Source organism: Natator depressus, chromosome 13 (assembly GCF_965152275.1).
Source record: "Natator depressus isolate rNatDep1 chromosome 13, rNatDep2.hap1, whole genome shotgun sequence".
Lineage (NCBI taxonomy): Eukaryota > Metazoa > Chordata > Testudines > Cheloniidae > Natator > Natator depressus.
In genome coordinates, this window is record NC_134246.1 from 25,829,922 (window position 1) to 25,851,324 (window position 21,403).

At 40.6% G+C, this 21,403-nt stretch overlaps 1 protein-coding gene across 2 annotated transcripts in view; it reads left to right on the top strand.

Moving 5' to 3' along the window:
- Positions 1 to 21,403, top strand: part of NCOA6 (nuclear receptor coactivator 6) — a 75,250-nt gene that overhangs the window by 4,525 nt on the left and 49,322 nt on the right. For both annotated transcript variants that reach the window (XM_074970268.1, XM_074970269.1), the window contains exons 2-6: positions 4,951 to 5,068; positions 14,637 to 14,791; positions 15,797 to 16,075; positions 20,136 to 20,291; positions 21,270 to 21,392. In XM_074970268.1, coding sequence (XP_074826369.1) covers positions 15,841 to 16,075; positions 20,136 to 20,291; positions 21,270 to 21,392 — 514 coding nt within the window. In that variant the 5' untranslated portion in view covers positions 4,951 to 5,068; positions 14,637 to 14,791; positions 15,797 to 15,840. The remainder of the gene's footprint in view (positions 1 to 4,950; positions 5,069 to 14,636; positions 14,792 to 15,796; positions 16,076 to 20,135; positions 20,292 to 21,269; positions 21,393 to 21,403) is intronic.

Genomic DNA, 21,403 nt, shown 5'->3' on the forward strand with positions numbered 1-21,403 from the left:
TGCCTCTCCTATGGGTCATAGGTTTCCTAGACAGTAGCAAAATGAAATTGACATGATTCTTCTCAGCTTCACTGCTGATCACAGCTTTCTTAAAACAGTCTTGCTAATTTCACTCTGCTTCTGCCTGACAAAGCTGAAGCAGTAGAAGACACTAGTGTTGTTTGCAGAATCAGGAACACATCAGTATGTGGGCTCAAGTACACAAAGACCTTAACTTTGAAGATTAAAAATACATGTATTTAAAAATGAACGCTAACGTTGTGCAAAAATTAACATGCCTTCTTACTTGTCAGGGAAAATTCTCTTAGTTGCTGCTGGCAATTGGATTTGTCAGTCTCATGCAGAAGCTTTGATGTTCAAATTGTTCGTAGTATCTTAGTGCTGTATTTTTGTACATTAAAACATGGACTATTTTAGAATTTCTGGACTTTTGCAGACTTGTTCATAGAATACTTTCACAGTGGGGACAGCAGAATAAATCAGATTTGGAGTTTTTCAGCCAAGCTGTCCTTAATAGTTGGCAAAAAAGCTTGCAGTTAAAACCTTTTTATTTCAAAACATGAATTCCTGGTCTGATTACACCCAAATTTTATAAATACTACCAAAACTTTTCTGGCAGAAGTAATTATGAGAACCTTGAGCCAAATCTGTTTAGTTGTGGGTAAAATGACCTTTCAGTAGAAAGTCCATAGTCAATGTTGTGACAAGCGATCTCTCCATAATTAAAAATTAGTTCCTTAGCTGCACTTGGAAAATCAAACTAAAGCACAGTTTATTTTCAGAAAAATACATGTAATTTTAATTAACTGATTATTTCACTGTGTATGTTTAATGACTGTTTGAGTGTGCCTGTGTATCTTAATGAAATGCTGCATTACTATAAAACCCTGGCTTTCTTCTGGAACAGAAAATTGTATTTGTGTGGTTTCCAAATGGAAATGTTCTCTTTCACATGACGCTAACAATTTGGCTAATTGTAATTCACAATTCGGGTATTCAGTTTTACAGGATGCCAGTTCCAAGAACCATGGTGACGCTTTAAATTAATTTGTGACAAATGGGCAGGGTTGGGCAGGGTAGGGTAGGGGGGAAATCTCCCTTTATTTGGACCTAACCTATGAAAATATTAGTCTTTTTAGGTAAGTGACTAGTTGCAATTGGAATTTGTTTCCAAAGTTACGTCCTCTCTTCCTTATTCTTCGGTCACGCCTGGAGAGTTGATCAGTTGGCTTTATGTACAATAAAAGTTAGAATGTCTCAGGTGATGGAACTATGTCAAGGGACATCTAGAATCACTCTTTTCAGTGAATTTCAAAGAAGATTATGGAATTTTAAAATATAATAAAATTCCACTAAAGCATATCAATATGCCTCACACCCAAGATCACCTATATCCTAACAAATTGCATTTTCACACATTGTGGAAATATGGAAGAAAGATGTTTTTTTTTTTTTGCAAAATTTTATTGTTTCAGGATTATGGGAAAAAGAAAAGGAGTACTTGTGGCACCTTAGAGACTAACCAATTTATTTGAGCATAAGCTTTCGTGAGCTGTAGCTCACGAAAGCTTATGCTCAAATAAATTGGTTAGTCTCTAAGGTGCCACAAGTACTCCTTTTCTTTTTGCGAATACAGACTAACACGGCTGTTACTCTGAAACCAGGATTATGGGAAGAGCTGTTGGCTGAATAATATAAACAGTCAACAGTTCTCGAACCTGTTTAATATTTATTGCTACAAACTCTAATTTAAACATTATGATAATCTTAATTGTAGCCATTAACTTCTGGATGGTCGCCAAGAACTTATCTTTTCCTAATATTTTAAGTTAAGTTTAGCCATGATGGCTTATACCATTAATGCTAGGCATAAAGGGAAAGTGTAAAACATCCACTGTGGGAACTCCATAACAATTCTCCTCAGCCTTTGCAGTCACATAGCAAATTCCTGGCAAGTGATCAGTTACATCTAATATTGATGTGTGTTTAAAATAAAGTATTAAACATCAACTGCAGTTCGCTCAAATGTATCATAATTCTACCTAAGATCTTTAAGATTATTTCACTGTCTCACAATGTCTCTGGCCGTCCCTCTTACTACATTATTTGGAGAGAGAGACCAGTCTTTATGCACGTGACCTTCTACCTAAGCTGTTACTTAATCCTGGCACTGTGTCCCCTTAGGTCAGGAATCAGGTTTTCTCTCTGAGGCACCCTCAGTAACTGATCTATGTTATAGTTCCAAGATCTGTTTCTTTTAGACTTAAATGGTTACTAAAATATTCTTTCATTTTACAGAAATAGAGAGAAAAATCATCAAATAACAATGTGCTAACAGTGACTACTATAGAAAACAGTGTTAGTCTGACCTTAAATTTAGTTACAGAATATTGAAATCTTACATACAGCATAACCCTCTTTCAACCAAAAGCCATTTGTTTCTGCTTGTCAGTTTGATAGCCACACGTAGGTTTAGAGAGGTCTGTCTGTCCTAATGTAACTGGAGACACTGTAGATTTTTGCCACTCAAGTCTCAATATGTGTTTAACATTACATCTAGGGCTGTCAAACAATTAAAAAAATTAATTGTGATTAATTTCACAATAAAAAAAATCAATCGTGGTTAATTGCAGGATTAATTGCACTGTTAAACAATAATAGAATGTCATTTATTTAAATATTTTTGGATGTTTTCTACATTTTCAATTATATTGATTTAAATTACAACACAGAATACAAAGTATAGAGCGCTCACTTTATATTTATTTCTGATTACAAATATTTGCACTGTAAAAAACAAAAGAAATAGTATTTTTCAGTTCACCTAATACAAGTACTGTAGTGCAATCTATTTATCATGAAAGTTGAACTTACAAATGTAGAATTATGTACAAAAAATTACTACATTCAAAAATAAAACAATGCAAAACTTTAGAGCCTACAAGTCACTCAGTCCTATTTCTTGTTCAGCCAATCGCTCAGACAAACAAGTTTGTTTACATTTGCAGGAGATGATGTTGCCTGCTTCTTGTTCACAATGTCACCTAAAAGTGAGAAGAGACATTCGCATGGCCCTGCTGTAGCCGTCGTCACAAGATATTTACATGCCAGATGCGCTAAAGATTCATATGTTCCTTCACGTTTCAACCACCATCCCAGAGGACATGCGTCCATGCGGATGACAGGTTCTGTTCGATAACAATCCAAAGCAGTGCGGACCGATGCATGTTCATTTTCATCATCTGAGTCAGATGCCACAAGCAGAAGGTTGATTTTCGTTTTTGGTGGTTTGGGTTTTGTAGTTTCCGCATTGGAGTGTTGCTCTTTTAAGACTTCTGAAAACATGCTGCGCACCTCCTCCCTCTCAAATTTTGGAAGACCCTTCATATTCTTAAACCTCGGGTCGAGTGCTGTACTATCTTTAGAAATCTCACATTGGTGCCTTCTTTGCGTTTTGTCAAATCTGCAGCGAAAGTGTTCTTAAAGCGAACAGCATGTGGTGAGTTATCATCCGAGACTACTGTAACATAAAATCGAAGGCAGAATGCAGGTAAAACACAGCCAGAGACCTATAATTCTCCCCCAAGGAGTTCAGTCACAAATGTAATTAACCCATTATTTTTTTAACTAGCGTCATCAGCATGGAAGCATATGCTCTGGAATGGTGGCCGAAGCATGAAGGGACATATGAACGTTTAGCATATCTGGCATGTAAATACCTTGCAATGCTGGCTACCAAAGTCCCATATGAATGCCTGTTCTCACTTTCTGGTGACACTGTAAATAAGAAGTGGGCAGCATTATCTCTCATAAATGTAAACAAACTTGTTTGTCTGAGCGATTGGCTGAACAAGGAGTAGGACTGAGTGGACTTGTAGGCTCTGAAGTTTTGCATTGTTTTGTTTTTGACTGTAGTTATGTAACACAAAAAAATTGACATTTGTAAGTTCAACTTTCATAATAAAGAGGTTGCACTACGGTACTTGTATGAGGTGAATTGAAAAATACCGTTTCTTTTGTTATTTTACAGTGTAAATATTTAATAAAAATAATATAGTGAGCAGTGTACACTTTGTATTCTGTGTTGTAACTGAAATCAATATATTTGAAAATATATATATTAAAAATTCCAAAATATTTAATAAATGTAAATTGTTATTCTATTGTTTAACAGTGTGATTAAAACTGCGATTAGTTATGATTGATTTTTTTTTAGTTAATCACGTGAGTTAACTGCAATTAATCGACAGCCCTAATACCTCACCTCCCAGGCCAAGATGGTAACTTCTTCTGCAGTGTTTTTTGACTCGTGTTTCTAAGTATGCAGGGCTTGAAAAATTTACTAAACATCTACCCAGAGGGAGAGCTCAAAGATACATGTGAAAGATAGGGAGGGAGACCAGAGCTCCACCAACTAATTCCAAGGGCAGTGTTCTAGTGACGTTCCTATCTCCCTGCTGCCAGCTGCTGGGAAGGAGACAGTGTTGGCTTTCTGCTTTGGTGGTATCCCTGGATCCTGTTTTATATTGGTGTCTGGCTAGTAGATGTCATATAAACTTGAAGCTCTCCACCTTTCTGAGCTTTCAGTCTCTTCTTACCCCTTCCTCAGTTTCTGTTTTTGGGGTCATCCTCCCTAGTGAGCAACTCCAGAGGAACAGTAGAGGCAGGCACAGAATTTTCCTAGAGAGTATCCTGAAATTGTCACAATTACTGAGTTTCAATTTTTATGAATTATACCATTTATATTCTAATATCAGCACAATAATTATGTTCCTACCATCTACAAAATATTTTGTATTATAAATACAAGTGGTAAGCAGTTTTGGTTTTTGCAGCAAAATATTTCAGTGTTTTATTATTTTAAAAAAGTTTTTGCACTAAAAACACTGGCTATTTTGGGATAGATTTGTATCATATAGACTACTTCTTTTGTTTTGTGTTTTCTTTCAGGGTTTTCGCTTGAGCACTGCTGGAGGATACTATTGTTTAAAGATGCTTAGTAGTCTGGGGTTAACAAAGAGCTGCATAAATGGCATAAATTAAGGAAGTCTCTGGGGGGATCATCTTGGTAAGTAAAAGCGTATGTGTGGCTTTTGGAGGTCCTCTGTTTTCCATTCTTAAAAAAAAAAACAAAAAACCTCTTTTCAACTCGATGGTCCTTGGTCACAGTGACTTCATTTTTGAAGTGGAGGTCAGGAATCTGTTCTCTCTGGAACTGGTTTTTCAGTCTGCCACATGGGGTTACAAGTGATCAACATGAAGTATGTACCTGTACACCCTCCTTTCAGTGAGAGGGACTGTGCTGCTTGCATGATGTTCCCAGTCCCTATTGCCATGGGGAGCAAAGGTTAGAGCTCAGTAAGTGACAGTTTATATACATTTCTGAAACGAAACACTCGTTAACATTTTTTCCTAAAGTGAAATCTAGTATATACTTGAGTTTTTCTTTTCAGAAATTTTTATGCATTAGAACATTGTTTCCTCTTTGCCTCTGCTTTTTGTGCATGCAGTATTAATACAGAGCAGACTGCAGTTTACTTCTTTAACGTTTTTGCAGGATTTGTGCCAAAAGTCATGCAATATGGTGAAAGTTTTAATAGATTAGGTGTGTTATAACTGTGGTGCTCTTAGATGCCTGGAATAAAGCCATACAATGTGGTCATGGACAGTCAGTTGTCTAAGTGTGGTGGTGGTGTTGTGTTTTGTAGGCTTGATTAGGTAGTGAGGGTGGGGCTCAGGAAGGAGCTTGGGCATTACAACACTGAGTATCACAGCAGGCAACTTTTACAACCTTTAGGTGTCTAGAGTATCACAGGAATAACAGTGCAATCCACAAACTCTGAGTTAGGCACCCTATGCAATGAAAGAGGAGAGAGAGACATTTTAGAATGCAATCCAAAAAGGTCAGTATACAGGGTGGTGAGCTGCCTAAGCTAGCTAGTGGGAGGTACTGACAGTGGGGTGTGTGCTAACCCCCCTCCCTCTCTCAGAGATAGGCAACTCTCTGCTGTCCGGCTTCCATGCTTATCTCTCTTTAGCAATCCACAAGTGGGAACCACTCTCCTAGAATCGGGCAGCTTAGAGGCCTAAGTAGTTTCTTAGCAGGAGTGAGTTAGGCGCCTGCCTCAATCCACAGAAAACCTCCAGAAGAGGAGGTGGTTGTGGTTGTGGTACCCACTTTCTAACTTTTTAGGCCAGTGGCTAGAGCACCCACCTGGGATATCTGAGACCCAGGATCAAGTCTCCCTTCCCTGCTGGGGGAGAAAATTGATCAGGGGTCTCCTACCTCTCAGGAGAGTGCTCTAACCACTGAGCTGTGAGATATTCTGATGAGGGGCTCCCTCAATCTCTCCTGTTGGAGCTGTTCCACTGTGGATAAATAATGAAAGAGTGATTGGAGAAAAAGGAGTGGACCCTGCGTCTCCTACCTCCCATGTGGGTGCCCTAATCACTGGACTGCAGCCTCTGGTCCAGTAACTGTTTACACATGTATCCTCAGTGGAACAGTCATTTTCTTTCTCTTTCTAACAGGACTGTGTTAATGCAAACCAGGTAGTTAATGCAAACGTTTTAGTTTGTGTGAGCAGTGTCCACATGTGGCAGTTAGTGCACAACCCGTTGGTGCCCTCTGCAAATCACACCCCATAGTCCGCACTATGGTACAGTGTAGATGTAGTCTTAGATCCTAACCAAAATGTAAAGAAAAGCTCAAAACGCCCATTCAGCATGATCAAAGGCTTTTTCCTTGTCAAGTGAAACAATGCCTGTGATCTTTTCAGATTTAGGAAACTATATTATATTAGAACCTGTGAAGTGTTGTCTGCCGTGCTTCTAATTTTAACTAGGGCTTTCGATTAATTGCAGTTAACTCAAAAAAATTAATTGCGATTAATTGTAGTTTTAATCACACTGTTAAACGATAGTATACCAAATGAAATTTATTAGATATTTTGGATGTATTTCTACATTTTCAAATATATTGATTTCAGTTACAACACAGAATACAAAGTGTACACTGCTCACTCTATTATTTTTTATTATAAATATTTGCACTGTAAAATGATAAACAAAAGAAACAGTGTATTTCAATTCACCTCATACAAGTACTGTAGTGCAACCTCTTTATCATGAAAGTTGAACTTACAAATGTCAATATTTGTGTTACATAACTACGGTCAAAACCAAAACAATGCAAAACTTCAGAGCCTACAAGTCCGCTCAGTCCTACTCCTTGTTCAGCCAATCGCTCAGACAAACAAGTTTGTTTACATTTATGGGAGATAATGCTGCCCACTTCTTATTTACAGTGTCACCAGAAAGTGAGAACAGGCATTCATATGGAACTTTGGTAGCCAGCATTGCAAGGTATTTACATGCCAGATATGCTAAACGTTCATATGTCCCTTCATGCTTCGGCCACCATTCCAGAGGATATGGTCCCATGCTGATGACACTCGTTAAAAAAAAAAATGTGTTAATTACTTTTGTGACTGAACTCCTTGGGGGAGAATTGTAGGTCTCTGGCTGTGTTTTACCTGCATTCTGCCATCGATTTTGTGTTACAGTAGTCTCGGATGATGACTCACCACATGTTCGCTTTAAGAACACTTTCGCTGCAGATTTGACAAAACGCAAAGAAGGCACCAATGTGAGATTTCTAAAGATAGTACAGCACTCGACCCGAGGTTTAAGAATATGAAGGGCCTTCCAAAATTTGAGAGGGAGGAGGTGCGCAGCATGTTTTCAGAAGTCTTAAAAGAGCAACACTCCGATGTGGAAACTACAAAACCCAAACCACCAAAAATGAAAATCAACCTTCTGCTTGTGGCATCTGACTCAGATGATGAAAATGAACATACATCGGTCCGCACTGCTTTGGATTGTTATCGAGCAGAACCTGTCATCCGCATGGACGCATGTCCTCTGGGATGGTGGTTGAAACATGAAGGAACATATGACTCTTTAGCGCATCTGGCATGTAAATATCTTGTGACGACGGCTACAGCAGGGCCATGCGAATGTCTCTTCTCACTTTTAGGTGACGTTGTGAACAAGAAGCAGGCAACATCATCTCCTGCAAATGTAAACAAACTTGTTTGTCTGAGCGATTGGCTGAACAAGAAATAGGACTGAGTGACTTGTAGGCTCTAAAGTTTTGCATTGTTTTATTTTTGAATAAATAAATTATGTAGTAATTTTTTGTACATAATTCTACATTTGTAAGTTCAACTTTCATGATAAATAGATTGCACTACAGTACTTGTATTCTGTGAATTGAAAAATACTATTTCTTTTGCTTTTTACAGTGCAAATATTTGTAATCAGAAATAAATATAAAGTGAGCGCTCTATACTTTGTATTCTGTGTTGTAATTTAAATCAATATAATTGAAAATGTAGAAAACATCCAAAAATATTTAAATAAATGACATTCTATTATTAACAGTGCATTTAATCTTTTTAATCACACAGTTAATTACGATTTAATTTTTTTAATCGCTTGGCATCCCTAATTTTCACAAATCCTGTCAAATCTGGGTATGTTAAGATCAGGATGATGTATTGCAATTTGAGCTGCAGCATTCTTCTGAAGATTCTAATATCACAATTTAAAAGGGCCATGGGTCTGTTTGACCCACAGTCTGTGACAGATTGCTGCTTCAGATATAATGGGAGAGATTGAAAGAGAAATCACAGGATTAAACAGCTATTTAGAATGGAATGAGTTCTGTATATTGTGGAACACTGATTGAACTCCATCACACTTTGCTTGCTGCATCATTGTAATTACCTCCAACGCCTCTTCCTGTTTGCCTTTGAAAGAGATTTGCAAAGAAGGAATATTGGGGTTTTGCCTTTATTTTATTTATTTAATTCTTCATGAGTACTAAGAAGGCCTGAAAGTTGTTTTGGGGAGAAAAAAAAAAAAGCTTTAGAAATACGTGCAATATCGTGTCTGACCAATAATAAATGGTAAATTTTCAGAATGGAGAGGCGTAACCAGTGGTGAGCTGGAGCCGGTTCGCGTGAACCGGTGGTTAAATTTTGAAGCAGTTTTGGAACCGGTTGTTAACCTGCTTCCCTGCAGGGGGCGCTGAGGCTTTGATGGGCTCTGGCTGGGAAGTGATGTAATTCCTCCTCCGGCTGCCAGGGGTGCTGGCATGTGGGCTGCCGCCTGCACCTGGGCACGAGCCCTGTTGCTGCTGCTGCTCCCCTGACCCTGGCCCTGGGGCTCCCGCTGCTGCCTGGTGGGTCCCCGGCTGCTTTGCTGGGCCTGGGCTGTGTCCTGCTGCTCTCCCCGTGAGTACCCACCACCCTGCCCGCAGCCAGCCCCTGCCTCCAGCCACCCCCGCACCCCCTGCCCTGTCTCCAGACACCCCCTGCCTGCAGCCAGCCCCTGCCCGCAGCCAGCCCCTGCCTGCAGCCAGCCCCTGCCCGCAGCCAGCCCCTGTCTCCAGCCGCCCCTGCCCGCAGCCAGCCCCTGTCTCCAGCCGCCCCTGCCCGCAGCCAGCCCCTGTCTCCAGCCGCCCCTGCCCGCAGCCAGCCCCTGTCTCCAGCCGCCCCTGCCCGCAGCCAGCCCCTGTCTCCAGCCGCCCCTGCCCGCAGCCTGCCCCTGTCTCCAGCCGCCCCTGCCCGCAGCCTGCCCCTGTCTCCAGCCGCCCCTGCCCGCAGCCTGCCCCTGTCTCCAGCCGCCCCTGCCCGCAGCCTGCCCCTGTCTCCAGCCACCCATGCAGCCCCTGCCCGCAGCCTGCCCCTGTCTCCAGCCACCCATGCAGCCCCTGCCCACAGCCAGCCCCGCACCCCCTGCCCTGCCCACAGCCAGCCCCGCACCCCCTGTCTGCAGCTGGCCCTGCCCCACGCCCCTGTCTGCAGCTGGCCCCACATCCACTGGTGCCCTGCAGCTCCCAGGACAGTAACCCTGCACACCTGCTTCAATGAGGGGGGCAGGGAGCAGCTGGGACCCACACGTGCACACCCTAGGGTGACCAGACAGCAAGTGTGAAAAATCAGGACAGAGGGCGGGAGGTAATAGGAGCCTATATAAGAAAAAGACCCCAAAATCGGGATTGTCCCTATAAAATTGGGACATCTGGTCACCCTAGCACACCCCCAGTGAGTGGCGGGGACCCACACATGTGAAACGGAGCTCATTTCTAGTTCAGGCCCATCTTTTTAAAAAAGTGCTTTAGGCAGGGTTAACATACATCCGTATTTTCCTGGACAGGTCAGGCTTTTTGGTTCTTAAATCGCTTAAATTTTTAAATTTTAAAAATTCCTCCTGGGAAAATACGGACGTATGGTAACCCTGTTGGTACAAAAAATACATACTGGGGCACATCCCTTAAATCAGAACTTTTTATTGAGAACTGATTGTTAAGATTTTGGCAGCTCATCACTGGGGGTAACTAGTGGTGTTCCCCAAGGGTCAGTCCTAGGACCAATCTATTCAACTTATTCATAAATGATCTGGAGAAAGGGGGTAAACAGTGAGGTGGCAAAGTTTGCAGATGATACTAAACTGCTCAAGATAGCTAAGACCAAAGCAGATTGTGAAGAACTTCAAAAAGATCTCACAAAACTAAGTGATTGGGCAACAAAATGGCAAATGAATTTTAATGTGAATAAATGTAAAGTAATGCATATTGGAAAAAATAACCCCAACTATACATACAATATGAGGGGCTAATTTAGCAACAACTAATCAGGAAAGAGATCTTGGAGTCATCGTGGATAGTTCTCTGAAGACGTCCACGCAGTGTGCAGTGGCAGCCAAAAAAGCAAACAGGATTTTAGGAATCATTAAAAAAGGGGATAGAGAATAAGGTGGAGAATATCTTATTGCCCTTATATAAATCCATGGTATGCCAACATCTTGAATATTGCTTACAGATGTGGTCTCCTCATCTCAAAAAAGATATACTGGGATAAGAAAAGGTTCAGAGAAGGGCAACTAAAATGATTAGGGGTTTGGAACGGGTTCTGTATGAGGAGAGATTAAAGAGCTCGGACTTTTCATCTTAGAAAAGAGGAGACTAAGGGGGGGATGTGATAGAGGTATATAAAATCATGGGTGGTGTGGAGAAAGTGAATAAGGAAAAGTTATTTACTTGTTCCCATTATATAAGAACTAGGGGCCACCAAATGAAATTAATGGGCAGCAGTTTTAAAACAAATAAAAGTTCTTCTTCACACAGCAGAGTCAACCTGTGGAACTCCTTGTGTGAGGAGGTTGTGAAGGCTAGGACTATAACAGGGTTTAAAAGAGAACTAGATAAATTCATGGAGGTTAAGTCCATTAATGGCTATTAGCCAGGATGGGTAGGGAATGGTGTCCCTAGCCTCTGTTTGTCAGAGGGTGGAGATGGATGGCAGGAGAGAGATCACTTGATCATTACCTGTTAGGTTCACTCCATCTGGGGCACCTGGCATTGGCCACTGTCGGCAGACAGGATACTGGGCTGGATGGACCTTTGGTCTGACCCAGTATGGCAGTTTTTATGTTATTACTTTCCTGCTGGAGGTGCAGAGAAGGATAATGGGGCTTTCTCAAGGCTTAATTTAAGGCAGGTGTATTGAATTCTAGAGATCTTTCCCCCAGAAGTTTATTCAGGCATTTAGTCAGTTTAATAGGTGTAAACAAAACAAAAATACACAATAAAACAAAAACCACAGTTTTAAACAGTAACTAAAATTCTCTTCTCTTAATTGTTCCGGGTTTTGTTTCCTCACTGCTTTAATATGTACGTTGTCATGCTACTCGTCCTCGGCTTTGATTGTCTCTAGTGTCTTCCAGGAGGAATATAAACCAGACGTGCATATGTGTGCATATTGTATCACACACACAACTATATTGAAATAACATTAAGGTTGCAAAGTTAAGAAATGGTAGGCCTATAGTTGCCTGTGCATTCTTAATTCAGTTCTCTTGTGAGTATGCATTATAATAAAGTCTTTAATTACATGATCGCATACTATTTTGCGCAGGCCCCCTGCCTCATTCAGAACATAGGATGGGCCCGCCCTGGGGATGAATCAAGGTTCTATAGGGAAAGAGGATGTTGTCTTTAGGCCTCCTGCTTTGTTTGCTGGAGAAGCTGAAAGATGTGTAGCGAATTAAGTAGGGGACTGCAGGAAGCATAGGCGCTGACTTCTGCTCCTGCTGGCGGGTGCTCAACTCCCATCAGCCCCTGGCCCTGCCCCCACTCCACCCTGTCCACGTGGCCCCGCCCCCTCCCACTTCTGCCCTGCCCCTATTCCAATGCCTTCCTCAAATCCCTGCCCCGGCCCCGCCTCTTTCCCGCCTCCTCCGCTGAGCATACCACGTTCCCGATCCTCCCCCTCCCTCCCAGCATGCCGCTAAACAGCTGTTTGGCGGCGGCTAGGCAGGAAGCACTGAGAGGTAGGCAGAGGAGTGGGGACGCGGTGCAGTCGGGGTGAGTGGGGGGAGCTTGGCTGCTAGTGGGTGCAGAATACCCACTAATTTTTCCCTGTGGGTGCTCCAGCCCCGGAGCACCCATGGAGTCAGTGCCTATGGCAGGAAGAGAAAGAATGGTCTCATGGTTCTGGCAGTTAAATGCTGCCTTAGAGAACTGGATTCTATTCCTGCCTCTACCAGAGTTCCTACGTAAGTCAGTTAAACCAGATTTTTCACAAGTGGGCACTGCATGTGTATTCCTCATTTTCTGAGTGCTTGACTTGCACACTCAGCTGCAACTGAAGTCAATGGAAGCTGTTCTTTGGCAATATATAATGCTGAGTATTCTGAAAAATCGGATCCTAATTGAGCGCTCAAAATTAGTTGACATTATGACATTAATTGCTCTGTGCCTCAGTTCCTTATCTGTAAAATGGTAATATAATAACTCACTTCACAAGGGTGTTGCGAAAATAAATTCATTAGTGTTTGTGAAGCACTCTGATACTGTAGTGATGAGCACCATGGAAAAGCCCATGAGGAGATAATCATTCTGTTTTCAGAACAAGGTTTCACTGAACACCGTCAATCCTGTGCCTTGAATGAGGCAGAGGTCCTATAGTAAAATTAGTATGCAATTATGTAATTAAAGACTGTATCTTAATGTATCCACACACGGGGCGTGAACTAAGGTACAGTCTTAATTCTGGCATTCCTAACTTCTGAGTGCTGGACTTTACAGCCTTAATAGTTTGTTGGTATACTTTTTGGGTGTATTTTAAATATATACATAATATATATACAGCAGAAGTCTAAGCTCATCTTATTTTTTTTTAAAAGCTCTTTCAGATGGTGGTGGGTTTTTCTTTTCCTTTTAAGAAAGGGGTCAACTCATTTTCCCCCCACCACCCCCGCCCCCCGTTTTGCAAATGACCTTTAAGCTCTGCCCTGTAGTTTTCATGCAGACTAAGAGACTGGACTGCTACCAAAAACTGATGTATATCCTGATGTGAAGTCAGCAGTTCTGAGCTATAAAGGTTTTGATAGATGCTTCTGAATATCGTATTAACCTTGAAACGGTGTGTTCCTTACAATCCTTGTGGCACCTTAGAGACTAACCAATTTATTTGAGCATAAGCTTTCGTGAGCTACAGCTCACTTCATCGGATGCATACTGTGGAGAGTGTAGAAGATCTTTCCAAAGTATGCATCCGATGAAGTGAGCTGTAGCTCACGAAAGCTTATGCTCAAATAAATTGGTTAGTCTCTAAGATGCCACAAGTACTCCTTTTCTTTTTGTGAATACAGACTAACACGGCTGTTACTCTGAAATCTTACAATCCTGTCTATGTTAGGAAATTTCATCTGTTGCTAACAATGACTTTCAGGAATTGGGTCCTCTTAACTGGTCAAAGCACATTAGAAGAGTGTGATTTGTCAAGTGCTGTAATGTGCTGTGTGATAACTGCTTCATGTAGAACTTGCTGGCGTGATCTAGGTACCTTTTAGTTTGCACCAGCACAGTCTACCCAGGACAGTCAGAGCTTAGCATATTAAAGCAATTTACAAATCACACCCTTCTAATGCCCTTTACCTTGCCATTTAGACAAGCTCTTAGATTACAGTTGTGACCTAACTGTATCCTAGTAGGGTTTATTGCTGGAGCTACAAATTGCATAAAATAAAAATATCAGGAACATTAACAAGAATTTGTAGAATGTCAGCCACGCAAAACCAAGTGGAAAGAACCAAGCATTAAGGACCCAAATAGATTCTAGGTCTGTCAGGAGTCCGAAGATCTTTGTCAAATCCAAATATGTATATTGCAGTTTGTAAAGAAGGATGGTTCAAGTCTCATCTGTTCATAGCTCAGCGTAGCTAGCCAAAGGGTAAGCTTTGTTGGGTAAGATGATGATTGTGGACTTCCATTCGCTATGACTTTTGTTATGACTCCTGGGTAAAGGAGTACCTATTGCATTTTCGAACCCTGGAATTGCCTTTGGCTTGGTTAAAAACTTGCCATTTCATTCTATCTCCATATAAAAATATTGGAGAACTATCTAACTATTTAAGGAATGTTTTTAAATTTTACAATTTCCTGGCAGTGTCTAACCACAAGCATTTTGTCTGCAAAGTAGTGCTTTGGGATCAATACCAGGTGCTCTCCCTTTTCTGGTACTGGGATGAGAGTGTAATTGATTTTTAACTGGTTACCTTTACAGGTCAACTTGAGTACTTCTGATAGTCAAGTTCTGAAGAATTCTGTGAACCAACTCCTTTGAGTTTTCTCTGGCAGACCAACAATCCTGATATTAAGATGGCTACGATTTTCAAGATCAGCTTGTTTGTCTTGCAACCCCTGATACTGGGTCGCCTGGTGGGTTGTTTATTTTCTTGTTGGCAGCCTCTGTGTGCTTTCCATGGTGGCAGTGGAAAAGTTGGCTCCTTTATTCTGTCTGTATTCTTTGTAACTTTAGCAGCCAGGGTTTCAAAGAGTTCTGTAGCCTTCTCTGATTTGGCATCTATTGCTTTCATTTTTATAATTAGTCTTCTCCAAGGTGCCCTGAACTGCTCAAAATATCTGTTGACAAGGACACCTTGACACTCACACCTAACTCTCTTGCAATGGTTGCCTCTAAATTTGAATCCGTATTGGTTTTCTTTATCAAACTGGCTGGTCCCCCTCCAGTAATGCTTTAGGAAAATCTTACTACAGGTATTAGCTATAATAGAAGTTTTTGAGGGCCAATATCAATATAAAATTATAAAGCATACTGTTAGTGCTGCATATATAGCTGCATAAAATTAAGAAAAGTTACATCAGAGTGCAAGGACCATTCTATCTGTCTACCATAACTCTTCCTGCCTGATTCATGTCTCCTCTTTAATGCTTTAAATATTTGTGGCTAGAGAGAGAAGGGAAAAAAATTGGAAGCGTGCTGCCTTAGTTCTACTGCTGCTACCTGTATCCTACCATCTGTTGCTCAAAATGGTGTGTGTGGTAGTTTTGGTAGTGGTGAAGACACTACGGTGGAGTAGCAATGATATCTCCAGCTGTATGGAGGCCATTGGTGGTCTTCTGAGCAGCTTCAGGGTTGCTGCCCTTCTCCCTCTCTTCCAGTTCTGCTTTCTTTTGAAGAGAGACCAGGAGGGTGAAATAATATCTTTTATTGGACCAACAGACAGTTACTGTTGTACCACAGTGTCTTAGAATAATCTGCACTGGGATCACATGTAAGAAATGTAACACAATAGCACTTTACTGTCCTTGTTCCCCTAGAAAATAATTTCTAGTGCTCAGATTATGTATCATGATTTTGGTTTAGTTGCCCAGTTGTACCTATTTTACAATGCATTATTATTATTATTATTTCCTTCAAAGCATCTCCTTAACGTCTGACTGGCTTGCATTGCTGGAAAATAGCCATGGTTTTGGATGATCTACCTAACTTAAAAGAAACCTACACTTCCTTGCTCTCCTCAACTATGGAAGACTTAGAGGTGGATTTTGACTCCAGACTGGAAGAAGATGACCTGAAACAGGATGGTGCTTGTGAAGGTTCCACCATCTTTGTCGCTTTTAAAGGAAATATAGATGACAGAGACTTTAAACAGAAACTGGATATCATATTGAAGAATGTACCTGGTCTTTTACACATGGGTAATCCATTTTCTTGTCACTTTTCAACTTCTGTTTCCTTTTCTCTCTCTCACACATGCACATCATATTCTAAATTAAGGTACTCTAGACCAGTGGTTCCCAAACTAGGGGCGCCGCTTGTTCAGGGAAAGCCCCAGGCGGGCCAGCCTGGTTTGTTTACTTGCCGCATCTGCAGGTTCAGCTGATCACGGCTCCCACTGGCCGCTGTTCGCCGCTCCAGGCCAATGGGGGCTGCCGGAAGGGCGGCCAGCACGTCTCTCGGCCCGTGCCGCTTCCCCACAGCCCCCATTGGCTGAGAACGGCAAACCGTGGCCAGTGGGAGCCGCGATAGCCCGAACCTGTGGACGTGGCAGGTAAACGCCCGGCCCGCCAGGGGCTTTCCTTGAACAAGCGGCCCCCCCCTTGTTTGGGAACCACTGCTCTAGACTGTAATAAATTATTGGGATTATTTTTTTTTTGTAAAAGTTTACAGTACTTTTCCTCTGGACAGCATAGAGCGAAAATGTGTTCTGAAATTCTTTAGCTGCTTAATATCATTATGATTGTATTATTAGTTCAGCATTTTTCCTCCCACTTATTGAATTCCCCTATCCTACTGTCAACTTTTTAACTCTCTTTTCACCAAAAGTTACATACATATTTGTTTTATAGTATTTTGGCCCATGTCCTGTCTGCACCCATAGATTTTCTGAGATACCCTGGAATTGTGTATGCAGCTGAAAACTTCCTACAGCTTCCCTTTAATGTGACTATTATTAATACCAGCAAAGAGGTCCATAATATGTGCTGGTTTTCCCCAGGATCTTCACTATTTTTGTCAATCATTTCTTATAGTCTTTTAAAATAGTTTTTATTGCATACTTTTTGTAGATACCAGGCTTACTATGACTTTTAAAGGTTCTTTCCAGCTATTAGAGAACTTTAGTTCTCTAGAATAAAGATCTGTGTAAGGAATTTTACTCTTTTTTGGGTTTGTCTAAACAAGAAAGTTTTACCAGTTGTACCAGGTATAATTAAATTAAGCTATAAACGAAATTTAAGATTTTTAATGGTATGAACCCCTGTGTGGATGTTCTTATTCCAATATAAGTGGATTTTTTGGTTTAGCTTAAACCTCCTCTTCCCAAGCAACATAAGATAAACTGAATAAGGAGGCTATACCCATATAGCTATAGCAGTTTAATTTCCCCATGAAGACATGCTTTATTGTAAGAGGCTCTTTCTCCTTAATGCATTTCCCCTATGGAATATTTTTGTGCTACACCCCTTTGGATTCTCTGGGGGGTAGACTCTCAGAAATCTGTCTCGGAGTCTGTGGAAGGTTCTTTTTCTCGCTCCACATGTTTGAATTAAGATTCGACCCCTCTATTCCATCTAGTCAATTTTGTGTGTTTGAATATTGGACCATTTACGCTATCGGTCAGAGTTTTAAATATTTCCTGCGTTATCCTGGACCTCTTTCCGCAGTGAAGGGTAATTAGTAATTATAATGTAATTGATCTACCAATTCTAGAGTGCTCCCCCCAAAAATCCTTTTCACCTCGTGTTAATCTCCTCCTTCTGTACCTTAGTCAGGAACTGATCCATCAATTTCAGTGGGAATTGGTGTTATACCAATAAAATAAAAACCAGCAGGATCTTATTAAAGGGGAAAAGGCAAAATGCCACATTTATTATGAATGCAGAAAGAATCCTAGTAAGCAGTTAGTTATAGCTATAACATTCCATTCAATTTCATATTTATTCACACACACACACACACACACACGTTCTGCAAGGTTGTTATCATAGTTACCAGCCTTAGAGTTGCTCATGCCAAGCCACTGGCCAAGTGGCCTGGACATGAGGAGGGAGCAGGGCCTTCCCTGATGCTCCTGGAAGTTGGTTTGCAGAATCAGACCCCAAAGTTCTCACTTTCTAGAGTGCATTTTTATAGGAATTTCTTCCTATGCCAATCTATGGGAATTGCTTCATCATGCTGTTGCTCAATCAATCAGCAGATGGCACATTCCTGACAGCTCCGTGCTGCCAGATGTTATCCTGTTCTTTGGTTCTCCCATTCTTGAGGCTGTTGGGTGGATTCTAGTCTGCCCACCGGGGGCCCCCTGGTTATTTCCACTTGACGCCTTCTTCAGCCGATGGACACTGGATTCTTAGGCTGGCACCTCCCTGATCATTCAGTTATTATTGGCATCCATCCACATACATCCTCTATCTCTATTTTAATCACAATTGTTAACAAAGCGAGATGAATACAACAAAAGTGTGGGGAGTCTCTATGTGTTGTTTCTGTTGTTACAGAGTATTGCTTTGAGTCTCTCTCTGTGTGAGTAGTTGTTGTTACAAAGACTTGCTTTGAGAACAGCCTCTGTCTTAGAATGTACTAACACAATTAGCAGCTTGCAAGTTTCACACATAGAGGGAGAGAAACAGTACCAAAAACCAAGAGACCTCTTAATTAGTAATACCCTGGAATTTAAACTATGGGGAATCAAACACATTTGTGATTTTAATACAGAACTTGTTTAATATGATCCAACATTGGGAGTCTTTTCATTGCCTTTAGTAAGCGCTAGGATGGATCTGTATTTAATTTGAGCAAATCCCACTCTATTATAGCATATATTATAAACTATGGCAATAGGTGCTTTAGAAGAAGTGAAGGAATTGGTTTTAAAAATGCATGGTTCTGTGTGAAACTAAAACTTTTTAAAATTAATGTGAACGAGTGGCAAATTGTTTAAGCTGATTTTTAGAACAAAATAGAGCTCCGAAAGCATAGGGGATATAAACTGCATCTTTTTGCGACATGTATAAGAACCTGAGATAAATAGTATTTGAAAAGCAAGAAGGGAAAATGAATCACTAATAACTAGGTATATTAAAACCAGTAATGAGATCTTTTAAATGTTTTTTTAGAAGTATAAAATGAGATCCAACAAGGTTTTTGATAGGATAGAACAATAAAGAGCTATTGATGAAAGAAAAGGAAATGGCAGAAGAATTAGTTCTTTACATCAATGTGAAAGGGAGGATTAAATAATTTACCCTCGAGGCAATGTCTGCGGATACGAAAGAGGATAAACAGTACAATAGAGATGTCTTTCTGCTGTTACAGTAATCATTTGGCTGAGACACTAAGCACTTGGTAGTGATGGATTATTACATTCACAAGTGATATGATATTAAGGAATAAATAATTAACAAATTTAGTAAGTCTTTTGTTACTATGGGAAATATCAAGTGATTGGGAAACAGCAACCATAGGCCCAAATTGTAAAGAGACTTTCTTGAACAAGTTAAAAATTATAGCTCTGTACATCTATATTAGGAATAAAATTTTTAGATGATTTTAATGTATTGCATAGTGACATGCTTTGGATAAGTATAACTTAAATAACTGTATCCAGGATGATTTGCCTTTCACCTATCTATTCTGGTTCCTACCTATTACTTTTCCAATAATTGATGATCTACATAGAGGGGACTGAATAGATGCAATGTAGCTAGCTTTCTGAAAAACCTGTAGGTTTTACATGTGTTTGTTGTATATGCTGTCTAAATATGAGTTGAGTATAACAAAAGAGGTTAAGCAAGTTAGTTGAAGTTAAGGATGTGTATTCTTCATAGATGCTACTGGTAAGTTTCAGAGCCACATATATAGTGAAGACTATAACAGGAATGAAAAACCGACTTAGTCTGGAACTTCGCTTCTCTGTATAGCCGTTTATTTTGAATAGTTACACCGTTTCAAACCAGTCTACACAAAAAAAGTTTTAATTTTCTGATAGCCTCTCTGAGTTACTATGTTGGCCATGGTGTGCTGGTTTTCATCTCTGTGGTTCTTTATGAAGTTGACTTTTTGGGAAAATAACTGGTATGGTTTGGCATGATTACACAGCTGTATGGGAAAACTTCCCCATCTCCACATATTGGAATAACCATTGACAATCTTGAAAGCCAAATAGGTAGCTCGGTTTTCATCTTTGTTCTGATACACTATTACATTGTTTGTTTGAAAAATGACTTAATACTCCATTTTATTTTTCTTTTAACTAAGAATCCAACAAGTTAAAATTGCAGAAGGTAGAACCCTGGAACAGTGTACGTGTTACATTTAATATACCCCGTGAAGCTGCAGAGCGGCTGCGAATTCTGGCTCAGAGCAACAACCAGCAGCTCCGTGACTTGGGAATTCTCTCTGTTCAGATTGAAGGTACGTCACACCTCTTGTTAAGAGGCACTAAAATTGTGGCTGTGCTAAAACTGCAGTATTGATAAGCAATTTTTGTGCTTGAGAATGGGCTTCACAGACATTCTGAAATGTTAGTTTAGAGAAATGTCTTCCTTTGTTTTCTGAAGCAGTCCGTTTTTCTGTAGCTGTATTGAAACAACACTTACTTTGTTTGTTCCTTCAGGAGTAAGTTTACATATAATAGTTACTTGAGTTTGAAATTCTGTAAAAGGTGTTTCTGAATGTCATTACCAACATGTTACTGAGGGATTGTACACACTACCGCTTATGTCAGTATAATTTATGTTGCTCATGGGTGTGCATAAGCGACATAAGTTACACCAACCTAAGCTCTGGTGTGGATAGTGCTGTGTCGGCAGGAGAGCTTCTCCCGCTGATATAGCTACTGCGTCTTGTAGAGGTGGTTTTATCATGTTGACGGGAGAGCTCTCTCCTGACATCATAGAGCATCTTCCCCAGATGTGGTACAGCGGCGCAGCTGCATCGGTGCCACTGTAGTGCTTCTAATGTAGATTAGCCCTTATCTTTTTAAAAAAAAATTGCATATTTTCATGCTGTTGTCTAAGGTGAAGCTTTCCTCTTAAAATCAGTGGCTTTCATAATTAAAGTTGCACTCCTGGCTGATGCTACAAGAACAAGCCCAGGGCACAGTATGCAAGGTTCAAACCCAGGGCATGTAGCTCGTCAGTCTTTTTGCCTCAGGATGCTCCATTCTTCGCTTATTAAAGACCACAATTCAATTTTCAATATATTGACTGCATACTTGAGGAGTGGGCAAGAGTAGTGTGTGTTACATAATCACCCTATATTCCAAAGTGCAAAGTAGCTCAAAATTTGACACCATCTTTAAATGCTGCTTTGTAGGTTGGTTCCTTTCTCTCCCTTGTCCTCCCACCCCATGTATATAATTTAACTTCATAGATTGTGTATTACTTCCAGGTGAAGGTGCCATCAACTTGGCTTTAGGTCAAAATAGAAGTCAAGATGTCAGGATTAATGGGCCCATGGGAGCAGGCAATTCAATACGAATGGAGACAGGATTTCCCATTCAAAGTGGCCAAGGTAAGTTAAAT